At 40.2% G+C, this 21871-nt stretch overlaps 1 protein-coding gene across 1 annotated transcript in view; it reads right to left on the reverse strand.

The window, feature by feature from the left end:
- Positions 1–3070: 3070 nt before the first annotated feature.
- Positions 3071–21871, reverse strand: part of VEGFD (vascular endothelial growth factor D) — a 34443-nt gene continuing 15642 nt past the window's right edge. The window contains exons 2-7 of the mRNA XM_006194198.3: positions 18692–18902; positions 14717–14907; positions 11461–11609; positions 9977–10077; positions 4323–4518; positions 3071–3728 (exon numbers count right to left, since the gene is read on the reverse strand). Of these exons, the coding sequence (XP_006194260.1) occupies positions 3602–3728; positions 4323–4518; positions 9977–10077; positions 11461–11609; positions 14717–14907; positions 18692–18902 (975 nt within the window). The 3' untranslated portion in view covers positions 3071–3601. The remainder of the gene's footprint in view (positions 3729–4322; positions 4519–9976; positions 10078–11460; positions 11610–14716; positions 14908–18691; positions 18903–21871) is intronic.

Below are 21871 nucleotides of genomic sequence, written 5' to 3' on the forward strand. Positions count from 1 at the left end.
GTATCAGAAACAGAACCAAAATTCAAAATGGTGATCAGAACAAAGCTACATGGGTCCTGGACTTTGTATGTGGAAGCAGGAGGACACTGACCAGGAGTTAGCTCTTACAGAACAGTAGAGACTAACAGCTCTCCACGTGTGGCTAGAGATAGGAACCAACCTTGTGGGAGACTATTATGTGGTGGCCTTCAATAAACCGCTTTTCCTATATTCACACCCTTGTCCAAGCCCCTCTCACATCGACTCTAGGCCTGTTCATGGGACTTGCTTGGCCAATGAGACATCAGTAAATGAAATACAGCAGAAGCTCAGTAAGTGCTTATGCCCTGGGGCATGTCCTAGTGGAAGATTTCTTCTCTCTTTTTCTTTTTAAAATACATTTTTAATCAATCCTTTTTTGGGGGGGGTAATTAGGTTATTTATTTATTTATTTTTAATGGAGGTACTGGGGACTGAACCCAGGACCTCATGCATTCTAAGCACGTGCTCTACCACCAAGCTATACCCTCCCCACCAGAAGCTCTCCTCTTGAAAGCTGATGGCTATGGCGTGAAGAAGCTCAGGCAAGAAGATATTGAATGATGAAAAGCCACCTGGAGAGAGACCCTGGAGAATGAGAGTTGGTCTTGTGCATTCCAGTGGCAGATGAGTTCCCATTCACTGGTCATCAAATCAACACAGTACTTCAATACTAATTAACTAATTATTTATTAGGCATCTACTATTTGCAAGACATTGTTCCCATACTGAGGATTACGAGTAAATTAGACAAAGTCCAGTTCTGGGTGAGCAAATGACCAAATCCATTAAGCTCACTATTTTCACCTATTTCTTTCCTTAAAAATCCCTAAAATGGATTCTTTGTGTCATCTCCCTTATCAACTATCTCCGACAGTATTTTAATCTCACCCAACACTGACCATTATGCCATTGAATCTATTTTTATCTCTACAGGGCCTCCCACCACCCTGCTGTAGTCACAGATTTATGAGCGGTGCTGTCCTATTAATACATTTTCTGGCCTCGTGGCTTAGATAATCAGGGACAAAATGCATCACTGGTGCTTATCGTGTTTGCTTTAAGCTCTTGGGGCTTTCTCACCTATTTTTATTTTGCAACACAATTTGTGGGTTGAAAATTTTCAGCCCACCTTCCAAAGCTATTAGTATGATAAATATTCCCATACCATGCCCAGTGAACTCAAAGGCAAGAAGCCAGTTACCCCACCTCCACCCTGAGGACCGGACCCATCCCAGCACAGACACAACCTCAGGGATCCAAAGGCAAATCTCTTGGTGGTTACTGAGGGTTGGGGAGGAAGCAGGGGGAGGGGTTTCAGAAGTGGAAAGCCAGATCTCCTATTGTTTTGTCCGGAAGTCACTCTTTTATCTCCATCTAAATGGCAATTAGGAAGCCCAAGCCACTAACCAAAATACAGTTTGAGTTGGTTTTAGGGCAGATCCAGGAATCCAGTAGAAGCCAAGAATTCTGCTCACAGTCGCACTTATCTTTTAATCCCTTTCATGTGTAAAGTACATTGTATTTTTCACATTGTTTTCATTGATGGTGTGAAATGAGCAACTCCGACACAAGGAGATGGATGATAACTTCCATTTAGCAGGAGAGGAAGCTGAGGCCCCATGAGGTTGCTCAGCCTCATAATGCGATGAAGTGGCAGAAGCTGTCCTTCAGCGCAGGTCTTTTCTCCTTGTCCGAGACACAGCCTCTCTTTGCACTAGTCAGGGATGGACAAAGTGACTCCTAAACTGTGCGGTGGCCCTTGAACCGTCTGCTGACGCAGCTTTCAAGGGAACTTAACCAAATAGTATTGAGGAGAGAGTGGTAGAAACTGAATGAAGGGACAGAGCAGGACGTCAAATGCTAATATAGTTAAGAAACTAAGTTACCTGTGAATCCTTTCAGAAGCCTGAGAATCAAACAGTAACATTGTAAGGAAGAAGGCCCGTTGATATAAAGGTCATAAGATGAGGACAAGAGGAACAGTGGCAGGGGAGGAGAGACTGGGCCAATGCCAGGAGATGAGGAGGACGGTGATGGCAGCACTGTGGGGATGGGTCCCAGGCCAGGTCAAGGTGGCCCCAGGGTGTCCCCAGGGCAGGAAGCCCCAGGCCTCAGAGAACTTGAGTGAAGGAGGGGAGAATTCAGGAAGTGCTTAGGAACCTGAGAGAGGATGGGCAGGGATTGGGGCCAGGAGCCAACATTTCTCCCATGTGGCTTTGGAAGAAACAAAATTCTTTTCTGGTCTATTTGTTTATCATTATCTTTCTCCTTATTGCTCCACAGGGTCTGGTCTAAGAAGCTTGGGTGACACAAGTTTGATCAGGACACAGCTGCCAATCATAAGGAGGTCAGAGCATAGTGGGGAGATAACATGAACACAACTATTTACACAGGTGGGTGATAAATACTGTGATAGAGTGTGTTTATCGCTCTGTCGTCTATTCAAGATGCCCGGGGAGGGCATCAGTTGTTATTTGCCAAATAACTTAGTTCTGCTAGTGCTGCTGAATTCCCCATTATACCAAACTCAGTTAAGTCTACACCATCAGCAAGTTATTTGTGGGAGTATTTTGGAGAAAAAGGAAAGGAGGAAGGCTCGGGCTGCCTTTCTGGGCAGTTGTAGAGCAGAGAGAAGCAGCATGTGGCCCCGAGAATTGAGACGTGGATGACACCGCTGGTTGAGTAAGTTTAGAAACATGGAGCTGCAGGCGGCTGGAGGAAACATACCACCAAAGATGTCCAAGGCACCGGTGCGCTCTCCTCCATCATGCGATGGGGGTCCAGTCAAGTTCAGTTGAAGGTCAAGTCAAGGTAAATTGAATCTCAAAGGAAAGACTGATGTCCAGCTGATTTTTGGGTCATGTTTATTTAACCTCATTTAGAATCTTAAACCTTCTGAGAGCTACTCCTTCAGGTTCTCAAAATTGGCATCGAATTTCATTGTGTTCATGTCACTCCCACGCCTCCCACTTCTGAATTCCTTTCTCTTTTAAAAACATCTTTTCTTTAGCATAAAATTCAGAGTGGTAGCATAGTAAATAACACAAAATTCTCCGGCTTGAATAATGTGTTTATTTTTTTTTAAATACACTTAAATATGAAACAACAGACAGTAGTTTGGTAAATGTAGAACTACAAGCTGGACAGTCATCAGGTAATCAGTGCTGATCATACAAATCAAAATCTGCATAAGAAAGAAATCAGAATAACTCACAAGAGAATTGCAATTAGCAAAGGACTCGGAGACTATGCAAATGGCCTCATCTGCTCTGAGTAATTAATCACATGGCGCCTGTCATTCCATGATGATCAAACCTTTTTCATTCACCCAAAAAAGGAGGGTGGGGAATGCAGATTCCTTCCTCTCCATTCCTTGGTGTGCAGAGCATCTTTAGTTAGAAGACATCTGTCAGTGAGCCAGGGAATCCTCAGCTGGTGTTTAATGGAGGGTCGGTCTGAATTCACTGTGGTACTATGTAAAATGGATTTTTTCCCTAACACCTGGAACAGTGACAGCAACTTGGCAAAGTAGCATGCTGTTTAAAATGACAGGGGTGGGGAACTGGGGATCGAAGCTGAATCAAGGATTTTCTCGACTGTGGGGCCCATGGGTGGCCCTTTTCTCCTTTGGAAAGCGGCAATGCTTTGGACAGGCTGGTTTTCCATTTGTACAGGTTCTAGTGTGAAAGGGGCACCTGTCCTCACAGCTGTTACAAAAGAAAACAAACATGAGAATTCAGAATCAAGGACTAAATACAAAATTAAAACTCTCTTCTGACTCGATTACATTTTCCAAGTAAATTTTCCACATATGTAATTAAAATGTCAATATAAAATCCTGAATGGTTATCCCACAAGGTTTCAAAATTTATGAAAGCACAACCGCTAACTTCTAAGTGTCCTATTTATCAGTAAATTTCTTGCTATATAAATCCAGTGGCATCCCCTTCCTTTGAAGAAGAAAACAAACTTACGTGGACATATATTGAGAAAGAGACTGAATAAAGAGTCTGCTGATCTGAAACCCCCCCAAAATAGTTGTTTAAATTTCATCAATTTTAATTTTAGCTTAAGATCCATAAGCCTACAGCAGCAGGCAGGATTTTCATGAATTCACAATTATTCATCACTCTGCATACTCTCGCTTATTCCTGAGTTGCCAAACCTCTGTTTTACTATCAAAAAGGGGGCTTGGCACTGAATAATGAAATTGGCTTAATCAGGAATCTCACTGAATGTAAATGGCATTTATGCTAAATGTCAATGACTCAAGTTAAGACGAGAGTGCAAAAGCCATTCACCTGCAGGTGTCTGGGTGAAATGTCTTGTGCTTTTGGCAGCAGCTCTCCAGACTCTCTCTGCACTCAATGCAACTGCAGTTTTCTGGGTGCTGGACGAGATCTCTGGGACACGGTGTTTTGCAGACACACTCACAACGATCTTCATCAAACTTCATGTGCGGCCCACAGAGAGCCAGTTCCTGGAGAGGAGCATGTTCTGAACAGAAACAGGAAAGTGTTAGTCGAATAGCTGTAGTGTGGAGAACATGATCACTCAAGTCGGTTGTATACTTTCCATCATTCTAAAATAACTTGGATTTACCCAATCTTCTTTTGTGTAGATCTTTTCCCCTTATGTTTTCACAGGGTGAAGGAGAGTTACCTCTGATTTCACAATACTAACACAGAATTCATGTGTTCACTTAAGCCTGTGCTACAAATGCTGTAAGGGGAATATTTTTGATATGATATATTTTTTAGAGATTTTTAGGTTGGTGACTTGTTAAAAAAAGCAATCTTTCACAACCAAGTACTAGTCATAAAATATAGGCTGTCTAAGGATTATGAGTCTAGTCCTTCCCAGGTTTTAGAAGAAGATTAAAAGGAGAGAAGAAGAGAAATATTGGCATTGTAGAAATACACCTCAGACCTTCCAGACTATGGGTAGAAACAATGATGTATTTCCTTAACAGAGATCACCGCACTAACAGAAAAGATACAACAGTGATCATGAACTCTGAGTCCACAGACATCTATTGGAAGATACGATTAGCTGAGAGGAGGGTCTGAGAAATTTTTGACACACTTAGCTGACAGATACTTCTTTCAGAATGTACAAAATAATTGGATAACTACTATTCCATGTCTAATTCTGATCATCAGGTTGAAATTCATTGCAAAAAAAAAAAAAAAAGAAGAGGCAGAAACTTTGGAAGAACTTGACATGTCACCTCAGCATTCTTGAAAGGCTTGGAGGAAAGTTAAGCGGTGAGTGTCTTCCTCAAACCCGCTTCTCTCTCAGTCTGCCTCACTTAGGGAATGGCGCCACCACTCCTGACCACCTGCCATACTGAGTCTAATTACCATGACCACCCAGTTCTGCCTCCCTGCATTTGTTCTTTTTCATCATCACTGCCACTGCCTCAATTCAGTTGGTGCCTTGTGTTTTTGTGTAGATGGCTGTCACTCACTCCACCACAATTTCAATCAATCTATTCTCCACAATATCAAATGCAAATTTAATCATGTCACTTTAATGTTTAATTATCTTAAAAGGTTCCCCTCTTTCACAATAAAAGCCAGTTTCTCCACCAGGACATAAGAGACCCTCCATGAACTGGACCCTACTAACCTCCCAGACTCATCCTCTGTCTGTCTGTGTGTCTCTCTCATGTACCCTATACTCCATACATACCAAATTATAGTACTCTTTGTTCCTGTGATACGTCAGAGTCTCTCAGCGCCATGCCTTTGGCCTTGTCCTTCCCTTTGCTAGTCATCCTTTCCCACTGATATCTTTCCCAACTTCATGTTTAGCTAAGTGCCCTTACTCTGTGGATATTTCCATCCTGTCCTTCCTCGCACTGCTTACATTTGTGTCTATTTCTATGTTTCCTTCATTAATTAAAAACTCCTGAAGGTTATAGGGATCAGGTCTCATTGTCCTACCATAAAACAGGCACTTGATAAACATTTGTTTAGTTTATTTGTTGTAATAAAATGGTCCTGAAGAAGGCCGATATCTGGAGACTCTGAAGAATCCCATCCGAGACATTGGGTTAAAACATATGGTTTCCCAATGTCTGGCTATCTCATGTTGTCCAATCTCGTGATCTTAACTGCGCTATGGTTGATGATCTTTGAGGGACCATGTGGGATGGGTGTTGAAAGGCTAGATCTGGGGATACTTCATCCTGAATTGTGTGAAGAGGGAAAAGGTAAGCTTTGTAAGCCATATGTCAGCCAAGAAGATGTCACTTTGGGGCAAGATGAGACTAGACAGAAGCTCTTAGGAGATTTGCATAGATCACTAGGTGGCAGTAGAGGTTCACTTAGAACACTGCAGGGTTGGCCCAACTCCATTCTTGGAGAGGTGGTGTAGGGGAACACAGTCTACCAGGTGTTTACAAAGCTTCAGCAAGGTAGTTGGCAGTGGCTGGCCTCAGTCCTTACAGATAAGTTAAAAGTAACAGAGACTGGATATAGCAGAACTGGGTGAAGCAGCAACTAGCGAAGGGCAATACCTGAAAGTATTGTGTATCAATTTCAATCCTAGGGAAGCTGATGATGGGATACCCCAATGTATTAGGTCCTCAGCTTTGTTCCATTTATCATTTTTATCAATAAATGGATGAAATGTTTTCCAAGTAAATTCTTGAATTTGCAGGTATCTTGAGGAATTTGAAATCTGGAATCAGGACTCATATATATATATATATATATATAGCAGGTTAGAGCAATGGCCTGAATCTAACAAGATGAAATTAAACTGGACTTGGATTCACCAACCCACACATGCTCATTCAGGGAAGAGAAGTCCCTGTAGAAAAGGCAGTTAGTTGGCTTAACAGCCCCATGTGTGGAAAAAAAGATATTTAGTGAACGTAAGCTCAGTATGCATCAGTGTTTGATGGGGCCACTAGAGAAGTGACCGTGAACTTGGCCCATATTAATTGAATTGTGGGAGATGAAAATTAGAAGTGACAGTAATCCAGGCTACCCCATGCCTCTCAATTCCATCACTGGGACAACTTCCCAAAAGGTCCCCTTCATCCCTGCCTGCCCTAGGCCAACCCATCCTCTTGTCGACTGTCACTGGGTTGATTGTGTTAAAATTCTAACTAGCGCTGGTACTCTCTGCTTGAACCAGTGGAGTGGTTTCCTTTTGCTTTTAGCATTACATCCAAGCTCTGGGACAAGGTTCACAAGGTCCCCTGTTATCCTCTCCAGCTTCCTCTCTTGCATCTACCTGGCCGCCCCCGCCCTAAGTCCCCGCCATGCTGAACTTCTTCCAGCAACCCGACATGCTATGGTCTCTCACTTCCAGCCTGAGCACCCATCTTTCCCCTGCTCACAGCACTCCTCTCTTTCCCCAGTACTCTTCCTACCCTCAATACACATGTGCACTGACTAAGTCCCTCCCCAGGAATTATCTTCAGCAGAAAGAAGCTGCCTCACACAAAGTGATATCCCCTCCCCAAGACAGTCCATATCCAGGCTGTAGGACCCAGCCCCCTTGCCTCAATTTAAGACATCCCCACAAGGGCGGTCCCGGCTTCAGCTCCCCACAGCGATCGCAGTACAGTTCACCTTCTCTCTCAGCCCAGTCCTGCCTCCCTCTTACCTTTTAACACACTCCTGCATGTAAACCTCCCGGGTACAAATCTCTCTCCCAGGAGCTTTGCATCAGGGAAACTTTGATTACAATAGCCTTTAAGCTCTATGTTTAAAGCCTCCCACAATAACTTTCTACAGCAGTTTAAAAATGGGTCACATGGAGAAAAAATGGGATTGGTTTTACATGGCACTGCAGGGTAAACCTGAACTGATGCTCTAGAGCCAGGTGGTCCAAGCTCATAGCTATAAGCCATACTGAGCGTTAAGTGGCAAGCCTGAATTGAGATATGCTGTAAGTGTAAAAGACACACTGGGTTTCAAAGGTTTAGCACCAAGAATGAAGGATGGATCATTGATAAATTTTATATTGCTTGCATGCTGAAATAATAGTATTTTAAATATTTTGGATTAAATAAAATATTAAAATTAACTTCACCCATTTCTTTTGACCTTTTCAATGTGAGTACTAATGTAAGTTATATATGTGACTCTCACTGTAATTCCATTGGACAGTATTGTTCTAGAGAGAGACAGAGATTCAGGTTCAATATAGTTTACTAGCAACAAGAGTGTGTCCAGCGTAACTGAGCTGCCTTGGTGGGTTTGGCAGGTTTCTCCAGGACTGATAAATTTTCTAGCAGAGGATGGCTGAAGACTTGGTAGGGAGGATACACATGACATTCGAGATCTGCATAGGCATGTATAGAGTTACCATATGGTCCAGCCATCCCACTCCTAGGCAAATATCCAGAAAAGATCAAAACTCTAATTTGAAAAGAGCACGCACCCCAATGTTCATTGCAGCACTATTACAACAGTGAAAACGTGGAAGCAACCTAAATGTCCACTGACGGATGAATAGATAAAGAAGATGTGGTGTATATATACAATGGAATACTACTCAGCCATAAAAAAGAATGAAATAATGCCATTTGCAGCAATATGGATGGATCTCGAGATTATCATACAAAGTGAAGTAAGTCAGACAGAGAAAGATAAATATCATATGATATCACTTATATGTGGAATCTAAAAAAATAACACAAATGAACTTATTTACAAAAGAGAAACAGACTCACAGACATAGAAAACAAACCTATGGTTACCAAAGGGGAAAGTGGGGGGGAGGGATAAATTAGGAGTTTGGGATTAACAGATACATACTATTAAGTATGAAAGACATAAACAATAAGGTCCCACTGTACAGCACAGGAAACTATATTCAATACCTTGTAATGACCTATAATGGAAAAGAATCTAAAAAAGAATCTATCTATCTATCTATCTATCTATCTATCTATCTATCTATCTATCTATATCTGAATCACTTTGCTGTATAACTTAAACTAACAGAACAATGTAAATCAACTACAATAAACTATAATTAAAAAAAAAAAGATCGGCATGGACATTTAAACTACATGAACTTTAAGATTCCCTCAAACCCTGGGTTGAGCTTTCATGAAAACACTTAGAAGGAAGCTGAGAGACAGAAGCATAGAAAATAGGTTGTTATTTAGTTTCTAGGACAGACTCCTTCGAGTTGAATCCTTACTAGTCTTGCTTATAGATTATAGTTTAAAACAATCAAGATTCAAATTGCATGATTCCTTGCGATCTTTTCAGGGGAATCATGTCAAGGTCTCTGGGAAGTGAATTAAAAAGTGCATTCATTTTCAGCCAGGTGTCCATGACCAAAAACCAGAGCCTTCTGAGTTATGTGCAGTGATGACAGCCTATCTCATCTGGTTCCCGACTCCCCTTAGCCCAATAGCCATGTTTTGCTTTTACTTTGTCCTGGTTTCCGAAGTTTTCTCTTACTCACCGTTTTTCAAATTATTGGCATGTTTTCACATGACACCGTTGAAAGAAACCAACAAGTCCAAAATAACCTTGTGTTCCTGTGAGACTTTCATACAAATAAATTAGTAAAATGTAGTTGACTCGTGTTTAGTTCTGAAGTAGCTGTCTTTAAAGGTTATCATCCCCTTTCACATTCAATGTTTTGGGATGCTCTAAACACTTTGGACTTTTCTTTAAGATTTAAAAGAATGATGCATTGGTGGATGTGTTATAAAATTATAGCACAGAGGGCTCTGGAATCTCACTGCTTATATCACTGTTACCTGTGTGACCTTGAGAAAATTACTAGACGTTTTGCTGTGTCCATTTTGTAATTGTAAAAAAGAAAGGGATACTAACCACACATGATAGGAGTATTGGGAGGATTAAATGAGTTGATACATATAAAAGGCTTACAACATTGCTTGGTCAATAAATATTAGTTGCTATTGTTATTTTTATTATTACTGTTACTATTTCACTAGTGCTATCATTACCTTCCATTCCAGGGAGGGGATTCTCGTCCTGTAAAATGCATTTACATTTGTTGCTATCCCACAGCATGTCAACAGGACAGAGTTTCTTGGAATGGGAACAGCTAGGAAAAGAAAACAATAAATCAGATTTTAAAGCTTTCAAGGGTCATCAGACCTTTGGAACATTTGTTTAAATAATGAGTACATTTCCAAGGGGAGAAGAGTTAAGATTTTTTTAAACATTTTTTTATTGAGTTATAGTCGTTTTACAATGTTGTGTCAAATTCCAGTGTAGAGCACAATTTTTCAGTTATACATGAACATACATATATTCGTTGTCGCATTTTTTTCGCTGTGAGCTACCACAAGATCTTGTTAAGATTTTTAAGGAGCTTAAATTCATATTTATGAACTGCATGCTATTAGGTAGTAATTCTGTAATTACAAATATTCTCTGTGGAAACCTCTGGAAACTAAACTGTCATTTTGGCAAGTTACCGTCTTTTTAAGAAGATTGGTGTTAAAACTATGCAAATTAGCTGTCAACAGAGCTTATTTTACCAAAAGTAAATAGTGTTCTAACATAGCTCCTAAGCCTTATCTTCTTTAAAATGGAGGTAAGAACATTGACCAGGACAGCGGGAACGTCTTGAGGATAAACGTTCTTTTTATATGTTTCCTTTTCTGCTTGAGAAAGGCAGAGGGGTCTTCTTGGCTCAGTGTTAACTAACATATAACCACCAGCTCATCCTTCACTTGCTACTCACACAGAGTGTTCACTCCTTTACTTTTGCAAGACCTAAGTATCCAACTTAGTTACTTTATATTTTTATTCAGTGGTTATAATTTTCCCTTTGTTCTGTATATTAAATGCTTCCCCCCACCACCAAATCAATCACTTACTTTGCTTTTAGAACACTTTTGGGGGTCATAATTTGTCTCATGAAGAATCACAAAATCCTCACAAGAAGATGTCCAAGTCCAAATTAATTTTAAGTCATTTTCACTTAGAATAAGATTTCCCATTCGGTAATCTTAAGCAGAAGGGTTAAAAAATTGCCAAAATCGGATGCAGGGAGTTTTGTCACTCCCTAGAGACTCCAGGAATGTTTTTTCCCTCCTAATTTTGGGACTTAAATTTATAAACAGCCTGAAATAAATTTAATCTAATGCTTGCTCTGGAATATGCAAAACTGGAGACTGGAGTAGAGTTTTACAACCACATTAGACTATGCACATTAATGAGAACAAAAGTGCTCACAAGTTGACATTCTGAGTTCATAACCACTGAGCTTTTGGGTCTTACTGCAATATCCATGTAACACCTAATTAAAAAAAAAGAATAGATATATATATTTGCCAAACAGTTACCTGTAGATCTGCGTTAGAAGCTCACAGAAGAAGAGCTTGAAGAGAGTGTGATGACTCTATAATTAATGAAGCATTCTCCACACACACTTTAGCAGTGGCAAGAACAAGCATAATGAAGTATAAGAAATGTTTACCGATCTTCTTCTGGGATCTGGATGGATCTTCTGATAATTGAGTACGGATGGCGGGGAGCCGTGGACAAGCACTTACAACCTGTGTGGTTGGCAACTTTAACAGGCACTAATTCAGGTACTGATGTCAAAGGCACTGATATCTGAAAGAGCTGTAGTAGAGAAAGATAACTATAATACACATTTTTAAAAAAATGTCTACTGTCTGCATTTTTGCCTTTATCTCTTATGGTGGTGATTTTAGCAAAGTTGTCCATTAAGAAGTAGTAAGGATAAGGGCTGGCATGATGGAAAGAATGCTGGGCTGGGAGTCAGAAGACTGGGATCTTATCCAACTTTATCAGGTATTTAACTTTGGTCAAATCTCCTAACTTTTTGGTGTCCCTGGTACCCTTGTAAAATAGTCCCTGCTCCTGCTTTAAATCTGAGTGTAAATTGTAAGGATTAAATGAAATTATAGCTGTGAAGTTTCTTTGAGACCATGGTAATAGGTTATTGTTAAAAAATATTTACTTATCCCTTCCCACGCCGCCTCCATTGAAGGAATACAGTTTCCTGTTCCTTGACTTTGGACTTGGCCATGTGACTTTCTTTGGTTGACAGGACATTAGCAGACACGACACAAGCACAAACTTGAAATTGTGTGTGTGTTCTGGGGCTTGTTTTCTCATGCTCTCTTTCTCATGAGAAGAGCATGATCTGGCAGGCTTGCTGGTCCAAGGGATGAGAGACACAGGGACCAGAACTAGATTCAACCTGCAACCTGGTGTCCAGCCCACTCTGAACTAACTGAATCTCAGATACATAAATGAGAATAAGTTATCATTGTTTGAAGCCGCTAAGTTTTAGGGTGTTTTTTATGCAGCATTACATAGTAATCACTGACTGAAACAAGATCATCACGCCCAAAACAAATAATTACAGGTAACATCAATATCATTTTTTCTATGTTTCTACATGCCAGCCCCTGTTGTAAGCACTTTTATATTAATTCATTTACTCTTTATAACAACATTAGAGGGTGGGCTTTTTAAATTACCCTCCCCTCACTCTACAGGTGAAGAAACAGATGTACAGAGAGGTTATATAACTTGTCTAAAGCCAAAGAACTCCTGATTGGAAGAGTGGGGATTTGAGCCCAGTCAGTCTACTCTAGAGCCAGGGGGGATACTCTTAAGAATATGCCTTACTACTTTTGAGAATGAAATTACTGTGACCAGAAGAAGCGAGATGGGATCTCAGCAAGTAGAATTTAGAGAAATATCAATTACTTTGTTTCAGAGTGGGTTCTCTGATACATGGATGAATTTGAACTTGATTTTAATATTCTGTCCATTCAATCACCATTCCATGCAGTCCTTACTACACAGAGTATTCATTTATTCACTTAGTTTCTAAGAGATATTTCACCGAATAGTCTGTAACTTTGGGTTGAGAGGTAGTTTAAAAAAAAAACTACTATTAAAATGTTCAGATATGCATATTTGAAAAGAAAAACTGCTGTGTACTTCCACTTGAGCACATTCTTTAAAACTACTCATTTGTTGAATACAGCAGTCAAAATAAAGTACTCAACTATCTATTAAGTGGAAACAATCCATTAAAGTTGTGTTTATCCTGACCTTTCGCTATGTAATGGAACTTCTGTGAGTCTAAGAGAGTGTTTTTCAACTGTTTATTTTGCATGAACTTCATCTTCTTGCGAAATTTTTCAGCAGCAATCTAGGGTATAACATGGCCATGAACTAAAGCCTCCTACGTTATGCAAGCTTTGTTTCTACTGACAGTTGATGCTTAGCCATACTTATGTCATTTTTTTCTCCCTGATTGTCAAATAGAAGTCAGAATTTGTACATGTTCCAAGGTTCTTGAAAAGAATTTAGAAAAGAAACTCTACAGTTTAAGGGATATTTTAAGGGCTACTAGAAGGGAAAAATTAAGGATAAGTTGACCTGTTACCAAACAAACCAGCGTTCCATTCTTTCTGTCCAATTAAGATAATTACCTAACATGAATATATTCAATGCATATGTAATTTTACTGTAATATCTCTTTTCATAATCATGGGAAAAGACTGTCTAGGCAAATGTGACAATTACATGAATATGTCAACATGCATGAGGAATTTGCAACATAGAACCAATGGAAATGTAGTTTGACTTACTCTTTTTAAGTATTTTCCTAAGTTTGTTATTACTGCCCTACTATGCAACATTTATCACATTTTACAACAATATGGTAGTGATAGAAAGAAAAACTTACCTATTGAGCAAAAGGGATTTTATAAGATGGAGTAGGGAAGAATCATTTCTTTCTTTTTTTTTAGTGGGGGAGGTAATCAGGTTCATTTATTTGTTTATTTTTGGTGGAGGTATTGAACCCAGGACCTCCTGCATGCAAAGCAGACGCTCTACCACTGAGCTACACCCTCCCCCTGAGAAGAATCATTTCTTTCACAGGGACTGGAGGATTATTTTCAAAGGTCTTTTGAGCTGGATATTCTCCATTTGCCTCTCCCGAGACACCATCCTCTCTCCTTCCTTCCCCACAGGGATGCTGACCTCTATGGACCTGATCTAGGGGCACCCTTGTCTCCCACCCCCACCCCTCTTGGGCTAAAGGTTGGCATTGGCTGCCACTCCTCCAGCCCACCCATTAGCCCTCTTCTCCACTTTCTCTCTGAGCTCCCATAACTGCTCCATCCTCTTGCCTGTTCAGTCTAAGGGTGGGAACAGCTTCCCCTTTCTGCCAGCCCTGGGTACTTCACCAGGCCTCCCTCCTTCCCCAACCCTGCCCACAGCCTTCATTAAACTCTCCTCAGTCACTCCATTTGAACAACACCGAACCTAACGAATACATAAGACTTTGGTTGTCTTCGTTCCTTTTAATGTCTGTTCCAGTAACTCCCATAGGATTTTCTGATTCTTGACATTATAGCATCAGACAGACAGTAACTGACAAGGGTTCAGTAACTGGCAAGGGTTCAGGTTCTTCTTCCGTTGGTGACTAACACTGTATCCTGTAACTTACCGAACAAACCTGGATTTGAAGCACAGCTCTGCCACAAGTTACCTCTCTGAGCTTCCGTTTCCTCAACTATAAAGGAAGATAAAAAGCTGCCCTTTCAGCTTGTTTCTGGGTTGAATGAGATAACACACCTCAAGCATTTAGACAGCACTTGGCTGGAAGCTGAGCTGTGGCTGTCAACACAATCAGCATCAGGGCTCCAGAGAGGGTGTGCAGGCTGATGTCCGCATACCTGTTTGGAAACGTACGAGGTGCTCGTGTTCACACAGACGAGGCTCTCTTCATTGCAGCAGCCGCCACACCGGAACACATTCACACAGGGAGGCTTGAAGAACGTGTCGGTGCTCCTGCCCAGCTCGCTGGCCACCTCCACGCACGTCTCTCGAGGGCTGCACTGCGTCCTCTGCCATTCCTCATCTATAACTGCGGAGAGGCAGCTGGCTGAGCCCGCAGAAGAAATGGCCCTGACATGCCAACGTGGGCCAGAATTATGCTGAACATAGTCATTCTGGCATGCGTAGTGCTTATTTTACTTGATGGGTATTTTGGGTTAGTTTTTTACCCAGAGATTGCTTTCAGAAAAATTACAACCAAAATCTGTGTTCCTTCCCATTTATATAACACCTTTGTAGATTATAATTCTATTTTCCATTAGTGATGAACATCACGTCCTATATATAACTATGCTGGGTACATCTCGAGGAGCTGGCTAATAAGGAAGTGAAAAGATGCATGGAAAGAAATAACATGTAAGCAGTATTTATTAAGCAATTTATAAGACACAGCTGGATAGCATGTCTTCTACTTGCAGCCAGGTTCGGGTAGCTTTCAGCACCATCAGGAAATACATTACGGTTGGTTGCTTAAGTAAGTATAGGAGGATTCAAACCCGGCAGAAACATGAATGAAAATTTCAGTGGAACTAATCTTTCCTCAAGTCAGAGTGTTCTCATTTGCAAACACCCAATACCTATGTTTAAATAAAACAATGAAATAAGCCGGTTCATTTTAATGAAAGAAGTGATCTTCTGGCCATTCTGGCTAATTTGTGGGAAACAAGAAAAAGAAACCAACTTCTGGGAATCAAAAGAAGATTACATGCATTCTTGTAAAACAGTACTTGCTTTTCTTTCCTAGTTTATTTTTTAAATTAGATTTTGATACTTTGATGCTTAATGTTGTTTAGCCTTTCTGTGGATGTTTTTGGGAAATGATTCGATTTTATGATAAAGATGACATTTAAAGACTTAGTTTGCTATGGAACTGTAGAGTTTATTATACGTTGAAAACCAGCTGTGACTGGCAGCTTGTAAACTCACCATCCAAGATGCCCACCTCCTGGTGTTCACACCCTCGTGTAACCCCCTCCTGTGTGTGTGGGCTGGACCTAGTGACCCAATTCTTGTAAGAAAATACAGGAAGAGTGATGGGATGTCACTGCTGTGATTACATTAAGAAAGACTCTGACTTCCATCTTGCTAGCAGTCTCCATCTCTTGCTGGCACTGTCTCTTGCCTTCTCAGCTTGCAGGCTTTGATGAAGCCAACTGCCATGTTGGAAAGGTCCCCATGGTAGGAGGGTGGCCTCTATCCAACAACCAGTGAGGAACTGGGACCCTCAGTCAGCTGCAAGGAGCTGAATCCAGCCAGTAACCTCTGAATCAACTTGGAAGCATATCCCTCTCCAATCGAACCTTGAGATGCTGCCTGTGGCCCAAGCTGACACCTTGACTACAGCCTCCGGGGAGACTCTGAAGGAGAGATACTGAACTAGGCCATGGCTGCACTTCTGACCCACAGAAACTGTGAGATAAAAAATGTTGTCTGAAGCAGCTAAGTTTTGGGGTATTGTGTTACACAGTGGTTAGATAAACTCTGCTCCATTTTTATGCCATCTTCAAAAGTTTGTAATCGGTCTCTGCCCAGATTCTGAATCTCCATATATGTGAGCATGTTTCCACTAGAAGGGACAGAGATAAAATATTATTGCTGCAGATCTGATGCTAGTCTCTAAATTATTCCCTTAAAATATCTTTTCCATATCCTTTCTCCTTTCCCCCTACTCTTAATCTCAAATTTCCTCATATGTTGCTTCTTCGATTACTAAAAACACAAAATGTAAGATGTTCAGCTGGCTGCAAAGCACTGCAAACACTACACAACTTACCTAAATTTTGCTTTTTCATAACAAAATCTTCTGTCCTAAGAAATCGTTTAAAATATCTGGTTATGAATATTTACATAAAGAGATGAAGGTTGTAAACATGAGATAAAGTACCCATTAGGTATTAACATGGGTATTACTTAATTCACTATTATTAATCATAAATTCTTGACAAAACAAGTAGTCAACTTATAAAGACATTCTTTGTTTAAAATTCTACTTAAATGTTGCTTTCTATTTACTTTTTTATAAAACTAAGTTTTGAAAGTTGTAGCGATAAGATTTTAATCAACCCTGTGAAATTATGACCAATGTCACTGATTAAAGGCTTCATAACTCTGTTTTCTTTACTATTGCCCAGCAGGAGTGCCCCGCCTCAGGGAGCAACCCTGAAATCCACGAGGGAAAGTTGATAACAAGTTGGAAGTGGGATAACACACTGATTTGATAATTTGCTGCTTCTAACCTAGTAAATACTTTAAAGGATCCCCCATGTAATAAGAGAAATTTTAGAGGTGGCAAATTCCATATTTTTAATGTTTTTAAAAAATATTTAAACACTTTTTTTATGGTTTCCTCCTTAGAAAGTGTCAATTTCAACATCAATGACTTTTTTGTTTTGATCATCCTGTCTCCATCTTCTCAGAGCATCTCCAGGCTGGCCTCAGGCCCTCAGACACGTAATGTGGTTAAGGCCCTGAGTCTCCAGATGAGTTCTGATCACTTTACTTCCATGAAGTCCATGCTTATTCACCACGCAGAAACTACAGCTTCGCTAGAGCTTTAAACCTCTGGCTAAATTGGGTTCTAGGCGTGGTTCCAACTATCTCAACTCAGTTAGACACACAGTCACACACGCAGACACCAAGCATCCTCCTCACAGCCCTGCCCCAGTGCTGCCAAGGGTCTGATCCTGCCTGTGCACAGACTTCCCCACAGCCAGCAACAGTGGCTCGTGCAACAACATGGTCTTTTTTACATATGGAAAAAAATAAATATAATTCTATAGGGAAAGAAAAGAGTAATTTTGGCTTAGCAGTCAATTTGAATTATTCAACAGACACAATCTGTTACTGGGTAATCATATGTTAATTAAATTTTAAATGTTAGAACATCAATGCCACGGTGGCTTCTTGTATGGTTTGGACATGTCATCAAAAAAGTTAAATGCTTAATTGGCGGCCACACAATTGTATTTGGCAAGCATTTCATTCATTATGATGCAGTACATGTTACAGACAATGGGTTTCTTTCTTTCTTTCTTTCTTTCTTTCTTTCTTTTTTTATTTTTATGAGGGGGAAGTAATTTGATTGATTGATTTATATTTGGAGGAGGTACTGAGGATTGAACCCGGGACCTCGTGCATGCTAAGCATGTGCTCGACCATTTGAGCTATAGCCTCCCCCTGCAGACAATGGTTTTCTTATCAAGGACCTCCAGACCTTACTAGGGAACAGTCTTTGCCATTATTTCAAATCATGTTGTTTTCTAATCCAGAGTCTAGATTCTTTGGTCTAGAGAATTTCTTCCTCCATTACTCTCCCAGTAATATCAGTAGGCATTATTCTAACTCAGCTTCTAACTTCTACATTTCGTATTTACTTAAAAAAATCACAGAATTTTGAAGACACAAAAAATCTATACTTAATCTATTGATTTTTATCCATGTCGGTATGGCTGTAGAATGCTCCTTGTTATGGAACACCCAGGTTGTCTTATTTTTTAAGTAAACTCAAATTGTTTTTCTACTGACAACAGTCTTTCTGGCTTTGTTTACCCTCACATCTCTGAGTTAAATATATTTCTATATTTTCAAGTGCTACTTGGTGTTGAATTTTGATCTCAAAATCATATTGAATAGATTTCTCCATGGAGTAAACAGAAGAAACCAGGATTCTCCACTAACATCAAAGCCATGAAGTCAAAGACCCCTTATTCTTTCTTCTCCTGGACATGGGCCCGCCCTACTCAACCATTTAGAAGTTGGTGCATTGTTGCTATCTGATACAGAGCAAGAACTGACCTGCGCACGCATACACCTACCTTTGAGTGTCTCGATGTCATAGAAAGTGGCAGCAAACCTGGTGGACCGATGGGGACTGGAGCGGGAGTCCGAGCTGGTGAGACTTTTGAGCTTCAGCCGGCATCTCCACAGCTTCCAGTCCTCGAAGTGCGTGATCTGCAGCAGTTCCTCCAAACCCGAAGCCGCCCTAATCTGCTGCTCAGACCGTTCCAACATTGACCGATATGCTCGCTTAGACCGAAACAAAAATACTAGTTGAACAGCAAGTTACTCAAGTTTGAGTTTATCTTACTAATATTCATGGCTAACACTTATAAATGTCAGTAGAGCTAAAAAGAAATTAGATTATTCAAATGTACACCAGTACCTAGGAAAAATGACATTTAGTATCTTCTATTCATATTCTGTTCATTTATGAGTAAAGGAATGATTTATTCCCTCTGGGTTCTCAGAACATTGAAAATCAATATTGTAAACAGTAAACAAAAGAAAAAGACAACCTACGGACTGGGAGAAAATATTTGTAAATGATGCGACTGACAAGGGCTTAATTTCCAAAATATACAAACAGCTCATACACCTCAATAACAAAAAAAACCAACAACCCAATCCAAAAATGAGCAGAAGAACTAAACAAGCAATTCTCCAAAGAAGACATCCAGATGGCCAACAGGCATATGAAAAGATACTCAACATCGCTAATTACTAGAGAAACACAAATCAAAACTGTAATGAGGTACCACCTCAACACAAGTCAGAATGATTATCATTAAAAAGTCTACAAATAGCAAATGCTGGAGACAGTGTGGAAAAAAGGGAGCCCTCCTACACTGTTGCTGGGAATGTAAACTGATGCAGCCACTATGGAAAACAGTATGGAGCTTCCTTAAAAAACTAAAAATAGAGTTGCCATATGATCCAGCAATCCCCCTCCTGGACATATACCCAGAGAAATCTCTAATTCGAAAAGATACATGTACCCCAATGTTCATAGCAGCACTATTCACAACACATAAGACATGGAAGCAACCTAAATGTCCACTGAAAGATGAATGGATAAAGAAGTTCTGGTATATATTATATATATATAAAATATATATATAAGATATATACACACACACATATACATACACACAATGGAATACTACTCAGCCATAAAAAATGAAATAATGTCATTGGCAGCAACATGGATGGACCTAGAGATTATCATACTAAGCACAGTAAGACAGAGAAAGACAAATGCCATATGATACCACTTATTTGTGGAATCTAAACTATGACACAAATGAACTTATTTATGAAACAGAAACAGACTCATAGACAGAAAACAAACTTACGGTTACCAAAGGGGAAAGGAGGTGGGGAGGGATAAATTAGGAGTTTGGGATTAGCAGAAACAAACTACTATATATAAAACAGATAAACCACAAGGTCCTACTGTATAGCCCAAGGAACTATACCCAATATCCTATAATAAACCATATGGAAAAAATATGTGTGTGTATATATATATATAACTGAATCACTTTACTATACACCAGAAACTATTACAATATTGTAAATCAATTATACTTCAATAATAAATAAATAAACAAACCAACAAACAACATCACAGTGGGTTGAATGGTGGACTTTTAAATGTCCATGTCCTAACCCCCAGAACCTGTAAATATGACTTTCTTTGGGAAAAGGATCTTTGTAGATGTAATGAAGTTAAGGATCTTGAGATGAGGTCATCCTGGATTATCCGAGGGGACCTTAAATATAAAGCCTAGCATCCTCATAAAGGACGGAAGAGGGGAAGACACAGACACAGAGGAGAAGGATTTGTGAAGACAGAGGCAGAGATTGAAGTAATGCAGCCTCAAGCCAGGGGTCGCCTGGAGCCACCAGAAACCGGAAGATGCAAGGAATGATTCTCTCCAAGAGCCCGAGGGAGAAATGGCCCTGCTGACACCTTGATTTTGCAAGTGGATTCCAGAACTGGGAGAGAATAAATTTCTGTTGTTTGATGTCAGCAAGTTTGTGGTAATTTGGTATAGCAGCCACAGGGAACTAATAGAGATTTTTAAGTCATGCTATTTTTGTGACAGGACTCAGTGACAACTGTTTTCATCTGTTACTTGTTTGAGACGCTGACCCACAAAGTCTTGGGGACTTTGCCTATAGTCACACAAGAATGAAAGATTTTAAGACCCTGATCACCTGAATTTGCTGACTTCTAACCCTCTGAACTTTTTTTTCTTTTTATCTTGTTTACTATTTTAAAAACTTTTTTTTTTCTGAAAAAATACACTTCCAGAGTTTATGTTGAAAATTTGTTTCCCACACACTTGTATGAACTGTATTGGCTGATACAATACACGAATTTGTGAGGGAAAAAAAAAACTTGGTCAATAAAAGATTTTCAGTACGCAGATGAATTGTTCAAAATTAGAGGCCTGATTATATAAATAATGGCACATGAGTACAGTGTATACCATGCGATCATCAAAACCAGTGATGCAGACGTAGATTGGGACAGAATGAATTGAGCTCCTCCCTGGAATGTGCTGGAGATAAAGTGGTCTATCCATGGTTGGGGACCTGGATTTTCTCCTGCTGAGCTTGTGGTTACTGGATTTTGCTGTGTGGTTTGGATACTCGGGCTGAGAGCGTTTTCAGAGCCGGGGTGAGGGAGGAAAGGGCGGGAAGGAACAGTATGGCTGCAGGATGGTCTGAGAGAGGAAAGCGGAGGGAAAGGTGAACGTCAGCTGCCTGCTGCAGGGGGCGGGACAGTGGGGAAAAACAGGTGAGCAAATGGGGCTTTTAGGAGGCTTTACATTGTGCGGCGTGATGTCTATCCTCCTTCATTGCCCCTCAAAAACTTTAGTTAAAACCTGCATCATTCATCAGTGTTTTCCGAGTGAGATTTCTTCTTTTTAGATACGCCAATGGGTACTAAGAACTGTCCAAAAGTGAGTGCTCAGAAGAGCAAGCGTGGCTCCAGGCATGTATGATTCAGTTATGATACCTCTTTTCAAATGGTTTATGTGTGTGATGTATATTATATATATGTCCATATTAAAAATTAACCATTGTTAATTAATCATATGTATAAAATTAAATTTGTACATGGAACAGACATGAAAATATAAACAATGGTTAAGTCTTCGGATCAAGGGTTGTCAAACTACAGCCACCCTGGCCGAATTCAGTCT

The sequence above is a fragment of the Camelus ferus genome, chromosome X, assembly GCF_009834535.1.
Source record: "Camelus ferus isolate YT-003-E chromosome X, BCGSAC_Cfer_1.0, whole genome shotgun sequence".
NCBI lineage: Eukaryota > Metazoa > Chordata > Mammalia > Artiodactyla > Camelidae > Camelus > Camelus ferus.